Source organism: Lynx canadensis, chromosome C1, assembly GCF_007474595.2.
Source record: "Lynx canadensis isolate LIC74 chromosome C1, mLynCan4.pri.v2, whole genome shotgun sequence".
Lineage (NCBI taxonomy): Eukaryota > Metazoa > Chordata > Mammalia > Carnivora > Felidae > Lynx > Lynx canadensis.
In genome coordinates, this window is record NC_044310.1 from 61931274 (window position 1) to 61946939 (window position 15666).

At 40.0% G+C, this 15666-nt stretch overlaps 1 protein-coding gene across 2 annotated transcripts in view; it reads right to left on the reverse strand.

The window, feature by feature from the left end:
* Positions 1-15666, reverse strand: part of ERICH3 (glutamate rich 3) — a 106430-nt gene that overhangs the window by 2457 nt on the left and 88307 nt on the right. For both annotated transcript variants that reach the window (XM_030325147.1, XM_030325148.1), the window contains 2 exons: positions 6642-6767; positions 535-2939 (listed from right to left, as the gene is read on the reverse strand). In XM_030325147.1, the coding sequence (XP_030181007.1) occupies positions 553-2939; positions 6642-6767 (2513 nt within the window). In that variant the 3' untranslated portion in view covers positions 535-552. The remainder of the gene's footprint in view (positions 1-534; positions 2940-6641; positions 6768-15666) is intronic.

Consider the following 15666-nt stretch of genomic DNA (forward strand, 5'->3'; position numbering starts at 1 on the left):
TCTTCAATATTTTACATGTTTTCATAATTTGTATATATTTTTAATATCGTCATATATTTTATAATTTATGCAATATCTATATTAAACTTCACGAAAGCTGCAGAAATGAAGGCAGAGAGCCCATCGCAAGGCAAATAATCACAGCCATCCTTTTAACCACTAAAAGGAAAATGAATTCGGGAATAGAGAGTGATTCTTTTTGTCTGTGGTACGTCCCTGTGGCCCATTCTCTTGATTTCATCTCTGGAGCCCCGAAAAGGAGACACGGATTTCACCACTGCAGAGAGTTGTGCCCACAGAGCAGAGTGTGACTCAGGGGCAAAAGGAGTAGAAATGGGTCGGGGGTGCATGTTGGCTCCACCTGGGCCTTACCCAGCCTCTGTCCTCCTGGGCTTAGGGTTAAGCAGCACAGAAGTGAAGCCGCTGTGTGCAGCTGCGTGCAAGGACTGATGAGGCTTTGAGCCCGCGGGGAGAGCAGGGGACCTCAGGTGGGGTATCTGTTTAGTCCTGCGAACAGAGCAGGCTTAAACTCACCTTCTGCCACAAAGTCTCTTAGGCCTTCATGTTGCTCAGGGAGACATCTGCGTTCTCACTTTCTCTTTCTCTCTCTGCACTGTAAACTGCTTGCTTCTCTTGGGTTTCAGGGCAATCAGGCTTTGCAGGGAGTGTTTCCACCCCCTGTAGACTCTCTCTCCCAGGCTCTGACTCCCTCCCTGGGGACATTCTCAGGCTGAATTCCTTAGCTGCACCCAACTCCTGCTCCCTGGCACAGCCCTCCAGGCCTGCTTCCGTGCCCACCGACTCCGCTCCCTGCGTGGGATCAAGTCCCCCGCCCTCTGGATCCTGCCCTAGCTGTGGGGCCTTCCCTCCGGGATCCGAAGGGTCTCGTGGAGCCCCCACCCAGGTCCCTGTCACCATCTCCACGGCCGCCACCTCTCCCGTGCCCAGCGCTGTTTCCTCTACCACTTCCACCTTCTCTGCAGCTGCCATTTTCCCCGGTAAGTCATCCACTTCGTGCCGAGGCCCCTTGCCAGCAACATCTGACAAGGAGGAGGCTTTATTTGCCTCTGTTTTCCCCTCAGCCGTCTTCACATCTGCCAACACCTCCCTCTTCTCCTCGGTGGCCGTTCCTGCCGCTTCCCTTGGGTGGAGATCTTCATCAGCGACCGCCACTCCCCCTTGCAAACTCCCAGCCCCGTCTGTGTCCCCATTGGCCATCACTCCTGTCCCCAGGGGGCACTCTTCATTAGCCTCCTCTTCTGGGTCCCCACCCATAGCTTCTTCACTCAGCTCTTCTGCCTTCATGCAGTCTTCCTCAGAAACACCTTGGGTCATCACTGTGACCCCGGCTCCTTGCTGCCCCTGCACGGGCCCTTCCTTATCCCCGCCTTCCAATCCTGCCAGGCTATCTTGATCTTTGGCTGCACACTCCTGGGCCTCACCTGTAGCTGTGGTCATCACATGGGGCACCTGCCCCTTTCCCGCTAGCTCAGTTTCAGGAGCTCCTAACACCCCCTCCCCTTCAGGGCCTGGCCCCTGGTTCTGCCCTGAGGGAGCCCTGTCCTCCTGGGGGAGCAGCTCTGCTCTGTCTTTGGGCTCTGGGTCCTGGGCTTCCCTCAGTCTTTCCCCTCTTTCTTCTCTCCTCAGAGCTGTTGTGTCTTCCAGTGACTTTTCATCTGCGGGTGCCGCTTCAAACATGGTCACCTCTGTCTCTCTCAGTGAATCTCCTCCTTGCGGCCCTGTGTCTCCAAGTGATTCAGATGCCCCCATGGGTGCCTCACCCTCAGCATCACACTCCATTTCAACTGGGGGGACTTGTGTCTCTTCCTCAGGTGTCACTTCCTTCGCGGTTCCCTGCTCTTCCCCTTTAAAGTTTTGCTCTTCTTCTAAAATGTCTTCACCCTGATGTGCATTTGCCCTCCTCACCTCTCCGCTCTCAGATTCAGTTTCCTCCAGAGGTTCCTCTGGCCTCTCAATTTTCCTTTTCTCTCTTGCTACACCTAATTCCTTGGGTAACATTTCTTTCCTGTCATCTTCTTTATTAGATTCTGGCTCAGTCTCAACCTCCTCCCTTTCAGCATCTTCCTGACAAAGCTCTTCCAGGCTGTCCTCCACAACTCCCATCCGGGGAGCCTCAGCCTTCTCAGAAGTTGAGGAGCTCAAGGGTGTCTGCCTTCCCATAACTACCTTCCTTTCTTTGGCTGGTTCTTCTCCCCCAAGCACTGCCTCTTCTGAACCATCCTCTCTCTCAGATGCAGCATCTTCCATGGCTCCCAGGTCCTCTACCTCTGTAGATGCTTCCTCTTCACTGTTCATCACATCAGGCTTTTCAGGCCCTGCCTCACTCACAGCCTCCCCTCTCTCAGCCTCTCTCATTTCCGTTGTCACTGCCTCCCTCTGGGCTGCTGCCTCCTGCACACACTCTAAGTTCACAGCCGCTGCCTGGCTTGCAAACACTGTCTTCTCCGAGCCCTGCTCCTCCTCAGCATTCACCTTCTCTGTCTCTAGCACTATAGGCAGCAAGGCCCCCCCTTCAGGAGCCTCATCCTGACCTTCATGTAGACCTCCAGAGTCTCCGGCTGCTTCTTTCCCCCTGGGGCTTACCTCCTCTTTACCCAGCCTCTTATCCCGTTCTGCTTCTGCCTCAGCCCCACGAGTTATGCCCTGAGGGATCCCTCTTTCCTCTGTAAACTCTTCTAAGGCTGGCTGCTCTGCTGTTGGCTTCCACTCCCCCAAGGGAACCTCATTAACCCCAGCTGTTCCCCACCGTGCTGCATCCCCTTTCCCTTCTATTGTGTCCACATCCCTGTGCTGGGCAAGTTCAGCTTCCTCCACTGCCTCTTTCTTCTCCAGTGTGTCCACTTCCGATGCAACTTGATTGGATTCCTTGTTTGAGTTGAGTGGTACCCTTTCCTCCAACACAAAATTCCTATTCAGTGCTGCAAAATAAGGTTAGAAAGCAAGGTTGCTTTAATCAAAGTGCACAGGGAAGAGAGATTCTGTATAATCATACATGAGATATATATATATATATATATATATATATATATATATATAATATCAAGGAGCCACTGATATATATAAAACATTTCCTCGATTCTAGGATGCCATCGACTACATCATGCACCATGGTTAAATAATGGCTCTTCGTGATGAAAAGAAGTGCTATCAATTTAATGGACACATTGATATTAAAGGAAAATTGAATATCAGAAATGTTAAAAACAAACAAAACCCCCATATCTTACAGTAATCTCTCTCTTTCATGCACACACATACCCCTGCACACACACACACACCTCCTACTTTCATTTGAAATATTAGGACTTGAAGAAAAATACACAGTAAGAAAAATAGTATTTCACTTCTTAGAAATCATTGTTCCCTATAGCATCATAATATGCCTGTCCTCGGCCTGTGTTTCTTGTACTCGTGTGGGCATTCGGCAACACAATCACAAAAATACAGTGTGAGCTGATTATTATCCCACACATTACTCCCACATTTTAAAGCTACTATATCTAGATTTAGTCATCAAATAACTTTATAGCTCAAGGTAAGACTTTTTACTAAAGACACCAATTTGTATTATAGGTCAGGATACCTCCCATCTAAGTTCAGAAACTGATTTGCCTTTGGCAAAACAGGATCACAGAACAAGACAGGACTTTGTAGTCTGGGACAAATTTCAACATAAATAACCTTCTTGAAGTTATTTCGTAAGTTCTCATCCATAATTCCCTGGCAAATCTGGGTGTACTAGCCATCATGCTTCAATAAATGTAAGTTCAGTATGTTTCTTAAAAGCTTCAAATACATTTCTTACTATTTAACAAATACATGCATTTCCGTTGAAATGACCCACGCAAAATAAATAAAGGTATGCCATGCCAAATACCCAAAGCATTTAAATTTTTCATCTGTAGAATAATACTTAGGGAGATAAGAATTTCTAAAATGGTCATCTTAATAATTTCGCCATCAATCTAATCTTTTTCATTTATAGAGGCCCCTGGACTGATACTATAGGTTATCACACCAGTGTGTCAACCTCCAAATTATATAAACTTATAAAGTGGGCAAATGTGTCTTCCTCATATTTTTTATTGCTTGGCTTTTTGGTTAGCCATCTAATCCCCACCCCCCACCCCGCTGCCAACAATCTTCCAGAAACCTAAAGCCCTGATCTTCTTCCCTATTCTGATACCCCATTCAGGACTGTCTTACCATTCCATTTCCTAACACAAAACACAGCTGTCCTTTGTGGCATTTCCTTGGTCTCTTGCAGCTATTACAATAAGCCATTTTGAAGTAAGGCAGTGATAGCTGATATTACATTCCCCTTAAAAATATATTTGGAAGGTAACTTTTGATGTCTTCTTTCAAAGGAGTAACAGAAATTTCAGGCCTGCCAGTAGGGTTGGTGCTGACTTTTATAGGTGGTCCTCAGCGTGTCACAGCAGTTATTTACTAAATTGTACCTAAAAGCTGCCAGAGGGAAATGTAGAGCCAAATGTTCATTCAGAGAACACGTAGCCAATTCACCTGAATTTTATTTCATTATTCATATTTCATTTCATCGGTCCATTGTATCTCATTATAGATTATTACTGGATTTAAAAAAATTAAATTAAAACAAAGTGTGTCAAGTCTCTTTAATAGTATATTTGTTGCTATTCAAATTCTTGCATGAAAGTATATTAATGTCAGTTATGAAAAACATTTAAATAAAATTCTCTGTTTTGCTAAGCTAGCCTTTAAATTTATGGATTAATTAAAGAACATTAAGGAAAATGGGGGAATAAAACTGCCTAGCCACCATATAATAATATACTGTGCCTAAATTCTGGGAGAGAAAGGGCTAATGGCATCCAGCTGAGCTATTATATGAACACGAACACCACGGGGGAGTCAGACATGACATTCCTGAGGTAAGAGAGAGAAAGTAATTGAAATCCTTCTAAGAAGTATCAGTATGAAAACATGACATGTTTTTGGATAGTAACATCATGGACTTTTGGGGGGAAAGGAATATAAGAGAGCAAGCAATATTCATAAACAGAGGCAATTTGATTTAGTGGAACGAGTGTGGACTTCAGGGTCAGATAGATCTGGACGAGAACATCAGCTCTGCCACTTCTATGTGTGTGAACTTAGGAAACAATACCTCTCTAAGCCTTCATTCTTCTATCCATAAAATGGGAATAGAAATGCTTGACTCACAGAATCCTTGTGATAGTAAACCGTAAAATGCTTAGCATAGTTTCTGGCACACAGGAAGCCCTGCCGAGTCTTCCACACTCCTCTTCCACTGCTTACAATAAACCAAATTTTCTTGCTTGAATCAGAGTTGATCAAGAACAACTGCCAGGCCCGCCTTGCAGAATGTCTGTGAGCACATTGGAACACCTCTGGTGGAATGCCCACCACAAAGGATTTGAATTCTCTAAGCCCTCGGGCTCCTTCTCCTATAACTTGTCTGCTGCATGTTCAAGCATCACTGGCCCTCTCCACATTACTCAGGGGGAACTGGAGCTCAGGGAACTGGCATATGTGCAAATATCCTTGCTACCATTTATTGTGAGTAATAATGTCCTTTTTCTCTGACCCAGGAGACTTGTGTCTTCTGCTAGCACCATGAAACCATGGCTGGCAAACTTGTTTGCTTGAAAATGGGGTAAAATCTCAAATAACCTCACAGTGCTTAATGACTGTCATTAAAAATTAGAAGTGGGGGGGGAGGAGGGAGGGAGGGCGCCTGGGTGGCTCAGTCAGTTGAGCGTCTGACTTGGGCTCAGGTCATGATCTCACGGCTCGTGAGTTCGAGCCCCGAATCAGGCTCTGTGCTGACAGCTCAGAGCCTGAAGCCTGCTTTGGATTCTGTGTCTCCCTCTCTCTCTGCCCCTCCCCCGCTCATTCTCTCTCTCTCTCTCTCTCTCTCTCTCTCTCAAAAAGAAATATTCAAAAATTAGAAGTGGGGGTAATGTGACCATAGGATGAATGAAATGAATAACCCCTCCCCCTATAAATACATACATAAATTCAAATCAGGGTGGTTTTAAAAAGCCTGCTACTAAATATGGGTAAACCTGATTTCAAGGACATGGGATGTTTGCCCCAATGCATAGGAGTCATCGTGTGTTGAGTCACTCTAATTGGAAATCTTGCAGCTGGAATACTCACCACCACGAGCCAAGTCATATGCTGATGGCAACAAATTCTTCCCCAATTTTAAAAAATAAGGAGTTCAAATAAACCATTATGAAATGTGCCTTGGCTCTCCGGGTCTCCAGTGGGTCAGTTAGGCAAATCTTCCTCTCTAGTCAACTGACTGGGAGGCCGACTACGAAATAAGACTGATCTGAAAATCCCTACCAATATTTTGTTTTATAATCTAAAGTCTTTTTTCCCTCCAAGCTAGGCACCAATGCATTCAAAAAAGAATAATAACCTTCATATCTGATGTCAGCTTTAAAGCTCCCCTAAGGCCTCTCAACCACCTCCTGCCATCAAATTCATTAGTTGAAAAGAAAATAAAGGTGGAAGAAGGAGGAAGCAAGGGTCGGAAGATGAAAGATGGAAACGAGGCTGTCTTGCAGAGGATTTCTAAAGGTCTTTCCTAGGTAATGATGTGCCCTTACCTGCACCTGTGTCAATCTCTGGCTTCCTCCAGTGCTTCTCCTCCTCGTCTGTGCTGCTAACACCAGGCTCTGTGTCAGAGTGACAGTGGCAGCCAGGTTCCACAGCTTCTGCTACAATCTGCCCAACTGATTGGAGATCACATGAGATATCAAAAGGCATAAAAACAGGTCATGGGAACATTGCTGAGCTATTTCATATCATTTCAACAAGTGGGGTTAATTTTAAATCATTCACATTAAAATGTGACCTTGATTTTTAAATCTATTAAGATTAAATAGCTTCCAAGCCGTAATTTCAAAAGCACAATGGAAGATCATGAAGTACAGAAATCCATGCAAAGAAGTACTTCAAACAAAAAAGACAATAGCCAGAAGCAGTGACAGATTTGGCAAATGCACATGCAATGAAAAGATTTAAAAAGAGGTTTAGTTGCCTTTTCCTTTCTAGAAATACGTGTTATGGCTTTTATAACACCAATCATCACTGCTCTTTGAAATTGCTGAAACTACCAGAGCTGACTATACTATGAACATTTCATCCATTAGATTTTAGTGATTTGACCCTAATACTCACTCCATGTGGACAGAGCAAAAAAGGCTATTGCATGATTCCTATATATTTGACAATAAACGCTGTTGTAGAAATTCCTGTTATCTGCAGCTGATTACTAGTCATGGAACTTCAGAAACACAACAACCTAAGTTCAAGTCCCATATTCCATACTAACTGTGTTACCTTTGGTAAGTTCTTTGACTTAAGCCTAAGCCTCAGTTTACCCATCTGTCAAAAAAGATAACTACTCAGTGGTTATTGGAAGGATTTAAAAAGCAATATATGTAGAGCATGCTTATCTTTCACTTATTAGCAGGTGCCTAAGCATTTAATAAATAATAGCTATGATGTTGATGAGCATGTCTATTGTAAGTATAACCACCCAATCTGGTAGGATTCTAGGCAACACTGTAACACCAATTGTCTTTAGCTTCTGACATGTTCCTGTCTACATCCCTTGCCTATCATCTGATGATCCATGTTCCTAAATCCCTCACATCTACCATTATGCCACCTTCTGGTTAATTAAAGCTCACTGGAATAACACTAGACCTAGATCTGCCCTCCCAGATAATATCTCCAAAATACCCTTTCCTTCTTCTCTCCCCCTCCTCCCCTCCTACCTCCCTCTATATCTATATTTCTCTCTTTCTCCCCCTCCCTCCCTTCCTCTCTCCTTTCCTTCCCTCTTTTCTTTCTTACTTTTTCTCTTTCTTTCCTCTTACGTATTCTGATTCAATTGACCCAAAGACTATACTTCAAGAACAGAATTAGAATGTGGTCTCTTGCTCACCTTAAGGTGAATTGCTAAGGGGTAGTTACTTACTGATCCATCTGTGTTTGGAAGCAAATAATGAAATGTCTGTGTCATGTGGCTTTTGGGGGGAAAAATGGAATGACTTAACTTTATTAATCTTAAGAGAACAAGCATGAAAGTGAAAATAGGTGCATCAAATAGTTCAAATATGTATTCTGTTTAAAAATTTTTTGAACATCAATTTTCCTCATTCATCCAGTATGCCAAATAAAAAAGTTTTTTACAACAATATAGTTTAGAGATGACATCAACTCATGACAATTAGATTATAGTTGGGTTTGTTATCAAGTCAATCTTTATTTTAGGAACATAGTACATATAAGCTAAATATCATCTTGCCCACTATAATAATGTTAACAGTATATAACTAATGAGTTTAAATAAGCAGTGTTTTATGTCCTGGTGTATAAATTTGCTTGGCTGATTTCTTAAATAGAAATCCCAAAGACGGTGGGACAGGAGGATGGGAGCAAGTCTGATTTCATAGCAATTACTTGAAGCTTTGTTTCATCAGAGCCAATGAGACATCTGGGTTTTTTTCTAAGTAACCTGTAGACTATAAAGGAATATGGCTTATTATATAAATATGGAGTCATTAGGTTGTACACCTAAAATAATATAATGCGCATCAATTATACCTCAATAAAAATTTTTAAAGAAATATGGTTTACAATAATAGTAATAAAAAACAATGATTAAAATACACAATTAACAACTATTGAACCAAAGACTATTCTAAGAAGCCAAAAGGTATTAGCATAATGTGGAAATGACAACTCACTCAGAATGGACAGTGAAGCATGTAGTCACTCTGTCTCAGGACTGTCATCAGCACCTGGCCACGTCTGCTGGCTTGCCCCTGGAGGGTTAGGCTTTGGAAGTAGATGAGAAGGCTTTTGGAAGTAGATGTATAGTTAGGTGATGCCTGCTTCAGATTTAGCAAGAATGGGACCCTGGCCTGAGCATCAAGGACTTATTAGGTATGAGACCAGAAAAGGCCTCACTTGGTCATTTTTTCCTCAGATGTTCTGAAACTGAAACTTAAAAGCAAGAACTTGGCCAGGGTCTAACCTTGAGGGTTTCTACACAGAGGAAAGGACTGTGCATGCTGATCCCTGGCACCAGCAATGTGACACATCACTTTGTGTCCTTAACTACTTAGCTCTTCACCCCCCGAGGCTCCTCTCCTTCCCTCTCTCTAAAGATGACCATTAAAAGCAAAGGCAACTGTCAGTTCTCATAGCCTTCATAGCAAAATAGAAGAGGCTCACACAGAGAATTTCTTAGAAAAGCACCTCTTCCACTCAAATGATGTAGAATATTTTAAGATGTTTTTTAAATACCAAAATATTATCTGATAATGTGAGCTTTTTCATTATGAAAACATTTTAAAATAATATATACAATACTTTCCTTAACTAGGGAAAAATTCTTACCTAAAACCTTAAAAGACTATAAAGTACCAAAAAGAAAAAAAAGGGGGCGCCTGGGTGGCTCAGTCAGTTAAGCATCTGACTTCCACTCAGGTCATGATCTCTCAGTTTGTGAGTTCGAGCCTTGCATTGCACTCTGTGCTGACAGCTCAGAGCCTGGAACCTGCTTCAGATTCTGCGTCTCCCTCTCTCTCTGCCCCTCCCCTGCTCACGCTCTGTCTCTCCCTCTCAAAAATGAATAAACATTTAAAAAAAATTGTTTTAGGTGGATTAAAAAGAGTGGGTTCTGTGTCTTTGTCTCTCTCTGCCCCTCCCCCACTCATTTCTCTCTCTCTCTCTCTCTCTCTCTCTTTTGAAAATAAATAAAACATTAAAAAAATATCCTAGTTTCACCATTCAGAACTACTAGTTAACATATCGGTGAATCTATGTATTTTTTTAGCCTCCTCTTAGTATAGATAGCATTTTTACCCCCATTTTATTCATTTACCAATGTATTGTGACTATTTCCACATATCATCAAATAAAAAAAGATTCTTCAGTAACTGCATAGAATGTTCTAATAAGTTTTTACTAAAATTTGGCTAACCAGGGGTGCCTGGGTGGCTACACTGTTTAAGCGGCAACTTCAGCTCAGGTCATGATCTAGTGGTTCACGAGTTTGATCGAGCCCCGTGGGCTCAAGCATCGGGCTCTGTGCTGACAGCTCGGAGCCTGGAGCCTGCTGCAGATTCTGTCTCCCTCTCTCTGCCCCTCCCCAGCTCATTCTGTCTCTCTATCTCTCTCTCTCTCTCTCAAAAATAAATAAAACATTAAAAAAAATTGGTTAACCAACTGCCTGCTGTTAAATTTTGAGTTATTTCTATTTGTGCGTGTGTGTGTGCGTGTGTGTGCATGTGATTAGAAAGCTATTTTAAATACCACTTATAATCATTTTTGTATCTTTTTTCTGACTATTCCCTTAAGGCAAATTCTTGGAATTGGAATTGCTGGCTCAAAGAGCGTATTTTTAGAAGCTTTGATACATATTTTTTATATGTTCTTCAAAAAATGAGGTATCAAAACTAACAACTTCACCTGTAATGATGAAAGGCCGTATGTCCCCATGCTTTGCCAACAATGCCACATCTCCTCCAATTATTTCTATATTTGATAATTTTGTAATTGAAAAGTGGTGACAAGAATAGAGTTTTCACTATTAGTAGGCAAGCTTTCTAAATACATTCCTTCTTCTCTGCTTGTTTTGAAACAAAATAAACTGATCCCATCTGAAAAAATGCTAATAATCTTGAACATTTCAGAAGCAGGAGAAAGTTTTGCTAAGAACTTCTCATCTTAATTTTAAGAAGGTATGAAGTCCATAAAGGCTTGGATAAACATATCCAAGTCTATCCCAAGTTGCGGGTCACCTTGAATACCATCCGTGTGTTTCAATCGTTCTTTGCGTGGCCAATCAATTACGTTCCCAGCTAGTCACCATGACAAACTTCATGACTAACACCATCTACCTACACAGTAAAGATGCTCCTGTGTTACCTCCGGCATTGAAACATGGCCCACACAAACCCAGGATTAATTACAAACTCAAGACCACAGCTGTTCGGAGATAACAGCTGCAGAGAGCTAAAGTCTGTCTTCCACACAGTAGCTAGAATAATCTTTCTAAAACTTCCAGATCATGGCATCTGTATGCTAAGACTTTTCCAGTGGTTTCCTACCTCAGAATAAAATCCTCCCTTTGGCATACAAGTTTCCTCCCCCCCACCCACCTTACCCCCATCATCTTCCCCCACTTTCTGTCTCTCCCATTCTGATCCTGTCACACCAGCCTCCTTTCCGGACCCTTCACTCAGCAACTATGCTCCCCATATTTAGAGTTTCAATTTGTTATTTCCTCTGCTTCCTGTGCTCTTTCTTCAGATGACTACCCCTTTCTCAAACCATTACTCTGCCCTCTTCCCCTGATTTATTTTTCTTCTACACTTAGTCCAGGATACCTCATTACTTGTTAATTTTTTTACTTCTCAGGTATATCTCTCACTACAACATAAACTCCGATACGGGCAGGGACTTGATGATGTTCACACCAAGAACAGTGTGGCATAAAGCAGATAACCAAAACATATTTATTGGCAGACGAAATCTATTGGAACAAATAACTGTGTGCTTTCACAATTCATCCAGAAATGGTATTTGGACTGCAAATCATAATACATGATTGTCTTGTTCTCTCATCAGGACCATCTAACTTGCCTGCATGATGATCAAACTGAATATTACTTTAGCCATAACATTATTTAAGTTTATATTTCCTAGCCAAGCACTATGACATCTTCCCATTTACATATAAATATATATTTTACTTTATATTACAGTACTCTATTCTTAATATTTTATTTATATTCGTGATGTATAAATTATATTAACCTCACAAATTAATCTACCTTAATTGTTCCGCCATTACAACATAAAACAAAGATCGTGCCATAATGCATTAATACAGCTTAAACTAAAAATAACAGAGAAAAATAACACATAAAAATAACACTGTGCCCTATCATATTGAATTACTTCCCAAGGACACTATCTCATTGTAGCTAGCAATTATAATCTTTCACTTTACCCACTTCACTGCATATAACACATCTTTTATATCAATTCATCTGATTTGTTGGTGACAAAGCCCAGTTAACAATGTGAGATACAACATAGAAGGAAAATATCACTTTACGTTATCAATCTGAAAGGTACGTAGGCACTGAATATAGCACTTTACTACTTTATCCACTGCTTTGATTTTAGGTAAAAACAATTCAGATTAAGTTGTGTTACTTTGGACACTACAAAACATCATTAACTGAATGTAATTTTTATAGCCCACAGACCTATTCTTAACATAATCACGGTTTTTATTCTAAATCTGGTTGAAAATGATTAATTTGGCACCATACAAATATGAGAGATAATCTTCTACACGTTACCTCAGCTCCCATTTTGACCTAAGGTTCTAATCAGAGATCTAAGTAAAATAGTACACATTTCAATCTTTACCACGCCTTCTAATCTAATTTACATAAGCTGTGTTTTGCAGCATAGTCACCTGTGTGACCTTCACTTCAAGCATTAACTTCGGTTCCATCCCTCTCTCCCTGAGCCATCTAACTGAAGGCTCAATTAAGAAAAAGGAATTAGCCATAACCTCTTTGCTTGGCATCAAGCAAATCAGGACCCAGTTTATTTTATCTGAAATTTTCTTAGAATGTTTATTCATGTAAGGGTCTTTGAGACTATTTATGACTTCTCTTAATCTGTTATTTTAAGTATTTACAAATTCATTGTATCATTTCCTTGTATATACTTAAAACATCAGCACCCAAGAGTTATAATCTATGCATCCTTGAATTTTGATAGTATTAATCCTTCTACATCATTCTGAACATTTTACATGTTTTTTTGTTTGGCTGTTTTTTGTTTTTGTTTTTTTTTAGTCTATCAATGTTTTATTTTCTACCCTACTTTATTATCTTTGTCTCTGGGCCTCCATAACCCAGAAATTTTGTCCTTTTGTGGAAGATGGGTCATAGAACAAATCTACCCATTCTTGCACAGAAGGCAACATATTTTTAAGAAAATTTGCAAAGTTATAAAATAAGCAGTACGATGGAATACTATGTATAGTAGATAAGAGTAAAATACAGTTATGTGCAATGATATGAAAAGATGTTGAAGACACAGTACTAAGTGAAAAAAAAGCAAGTTGTAAAACAAAATGTATCATTTCCATCTGTATGTAAAAATAATATATGTATATATGTAATACATACATTCATTTATATATGTGTATAGAGAGAAATTTTTCTGGAATCAGACCTAAAAAAATATTCTCCACAGTTATGACTCTGTCGCATGGGAAAGAGTAGAGGGAGAAAAGGAAAACTAGCTTTCATTTCATTTTCTTTTCATTTTCTCTGTCCCATATTGTTTAAACTTTTCAACCAGGCTTTTGTAAAAAACACATTTTATCAAAAGCCTTAAAATGTAATCCAGAAATTACACTTTTTGGAACTTATCCTAAGAAAATAACTATAGGCTTTAAATTACCCTAGGTAATAAGATACTAAAGTCCTATTAACAATAGTGAAAATAGGAAAAATATAAATATCAATAATCGGGTAATGATTAAATTATATGAAAACCACAAAACGGGATAACACACAGACATGAAACATATTTGTAAAGATTACACAATGACATAAAAATGCTTATGGTATAACATTAATAATAAAAAGCAAGATAAAACGTTTTATAAAAAATATGACAACGTAAGTTTGTAAACCCAAAGTTTAGAAACTGACCAAATGTTGAAAGTAATTCCTGTGTGTGTGCTGAATCTATGGGTCATTTTTTAAAATCTGCTCTTCTCCATTTTCTAACTATTATTTCATAAGCTATTAATAAAAAATAAACACTAACAGAGAGTCTTAGTACATGTGTTAAAGCCTAAGAAAGATTAAAAAAGTCACAAACCTTGCCATCTAGTGTTGAACCTGCCTTAATAAAAAGGTAACAGGGGCACCTGGGTGGCTCAGTCGGTTAAGTGGCTGACTTCGGCTCAGGTCATGATCTCGCGGTCCATGAGTTCCAGCCCCGCGTCCGGCTCTGTGCTGACAGCTCAGAGCCTGGAGCCTGTTTCAGATTCTGTGTCTCCCTCTCTCTGACCCTCCCCTGTTCATGCTCTGTCTCTCCCTGTCTCAAAAATAAATAAAACGTTAAAAAAATTTTATAAAAAAAATAAATAAAAATAAATAAATAAAAAGATAACAAAATGCCTTAGAATTATAGATGTTATCAAATCAAGAGTACAGACTTCTCATAATATTTAAGAAAAATATTTAAGATAAATCTACACACTTTTCATTTCACACATCTGGAAAAAAATAAACCACCTCACTTTCTTCCAAGTGGCATAATCCTAGACTAATGTTTCTGCTATTCCATCCATCATCTAAATACAGCCTGCATTATATGCATCTTACTTTTCAGAAAGATGTCTATGTACACAAGTCCAGGCAAACAATCTATTTGTCTGAAATGGAGGTAAAAGAAGTAATGATAGCATCAATGTTACTAATGAACTTTAACATCTCTACCTTTTTTGAGCAGCAGCTTGTCAAATCGTACAAATTTCCTAGATTATACATTGTATGCTCCAGAAATGAGCAATGAAATCCAAGATTGAAGACTTGAATTATTTTATAAAAGGGTTTCAAATTATTTTAACAAGAATCTTAACTCTTATATGAAAAAATCCTTTTGAAAATCCCAGGGGTCTGTGTTATAATCCCAGGGCAGAAGATGGCAACCTTTTTCTATTTAGGGCCAGGGGATAGTGAATTCTTAGGGCTTTGTGGGCTATACGGTCTCTGCAGCAATGATTTAACTCTGCCCTTGCAATGCAAAAGCAGTGTTAATAACAAACAAATGAGCATGGCTCTGTCGCAGTAAAACTTTATTTTCTGACCCTGAAGTTTGAATTGAATTGAATTTTTATGTCACTACATATTAATATCCTTTTGATTTTTTCCAACCATTTAAAAATTTTAGGGGCACCTGGCTGGCTCAATCAGAGGAGCATGCGACTCTTGATCTTGGGGTCATGAGTTTGAGCCCCAACGTTGAGTGTAGAGATTACTTAAACAAATAAATAAATAAATGTTTAAAATTAAAAAAAAAAATTCTTAGCTCACTGACAATACAAGAAAAAAATAAAAGTGGTAGGCCAGATTTGGCCTGTGGGTGGAAGTTTGTCAAGTTGTTCATTCCAAAATTATTCAAATTTGCTACATAACACCATCTGAAATGTTTTTATTGTCCTCCATTCCATCTTAATAATCATACCTAACCTTAAAGCCTTCCTCAAAAGAATCCTTCACAAAAACGTTCAAGGTGTGCTTAACTAAATGGGACTTTCCCCTTCTTTTGAAATGCCATAGTATTTGTACCCTCTCTGGTTTTACGAATGACTACTCACTGACCTTTGTCTAATTATTGGCGTGCCAAGATTTCCCCTTAGCATTTCATGGCAGGTACCCTCTGTTTCACATTACACATTTCTTATTGACCATGGTGTCCTGCACATAGTAGAAAGTTAATGATAATGATTGAATTGAAAGATAACTATTCAACATCTTCAATTCCTATATGTAGGCCACAGTAGTTTCA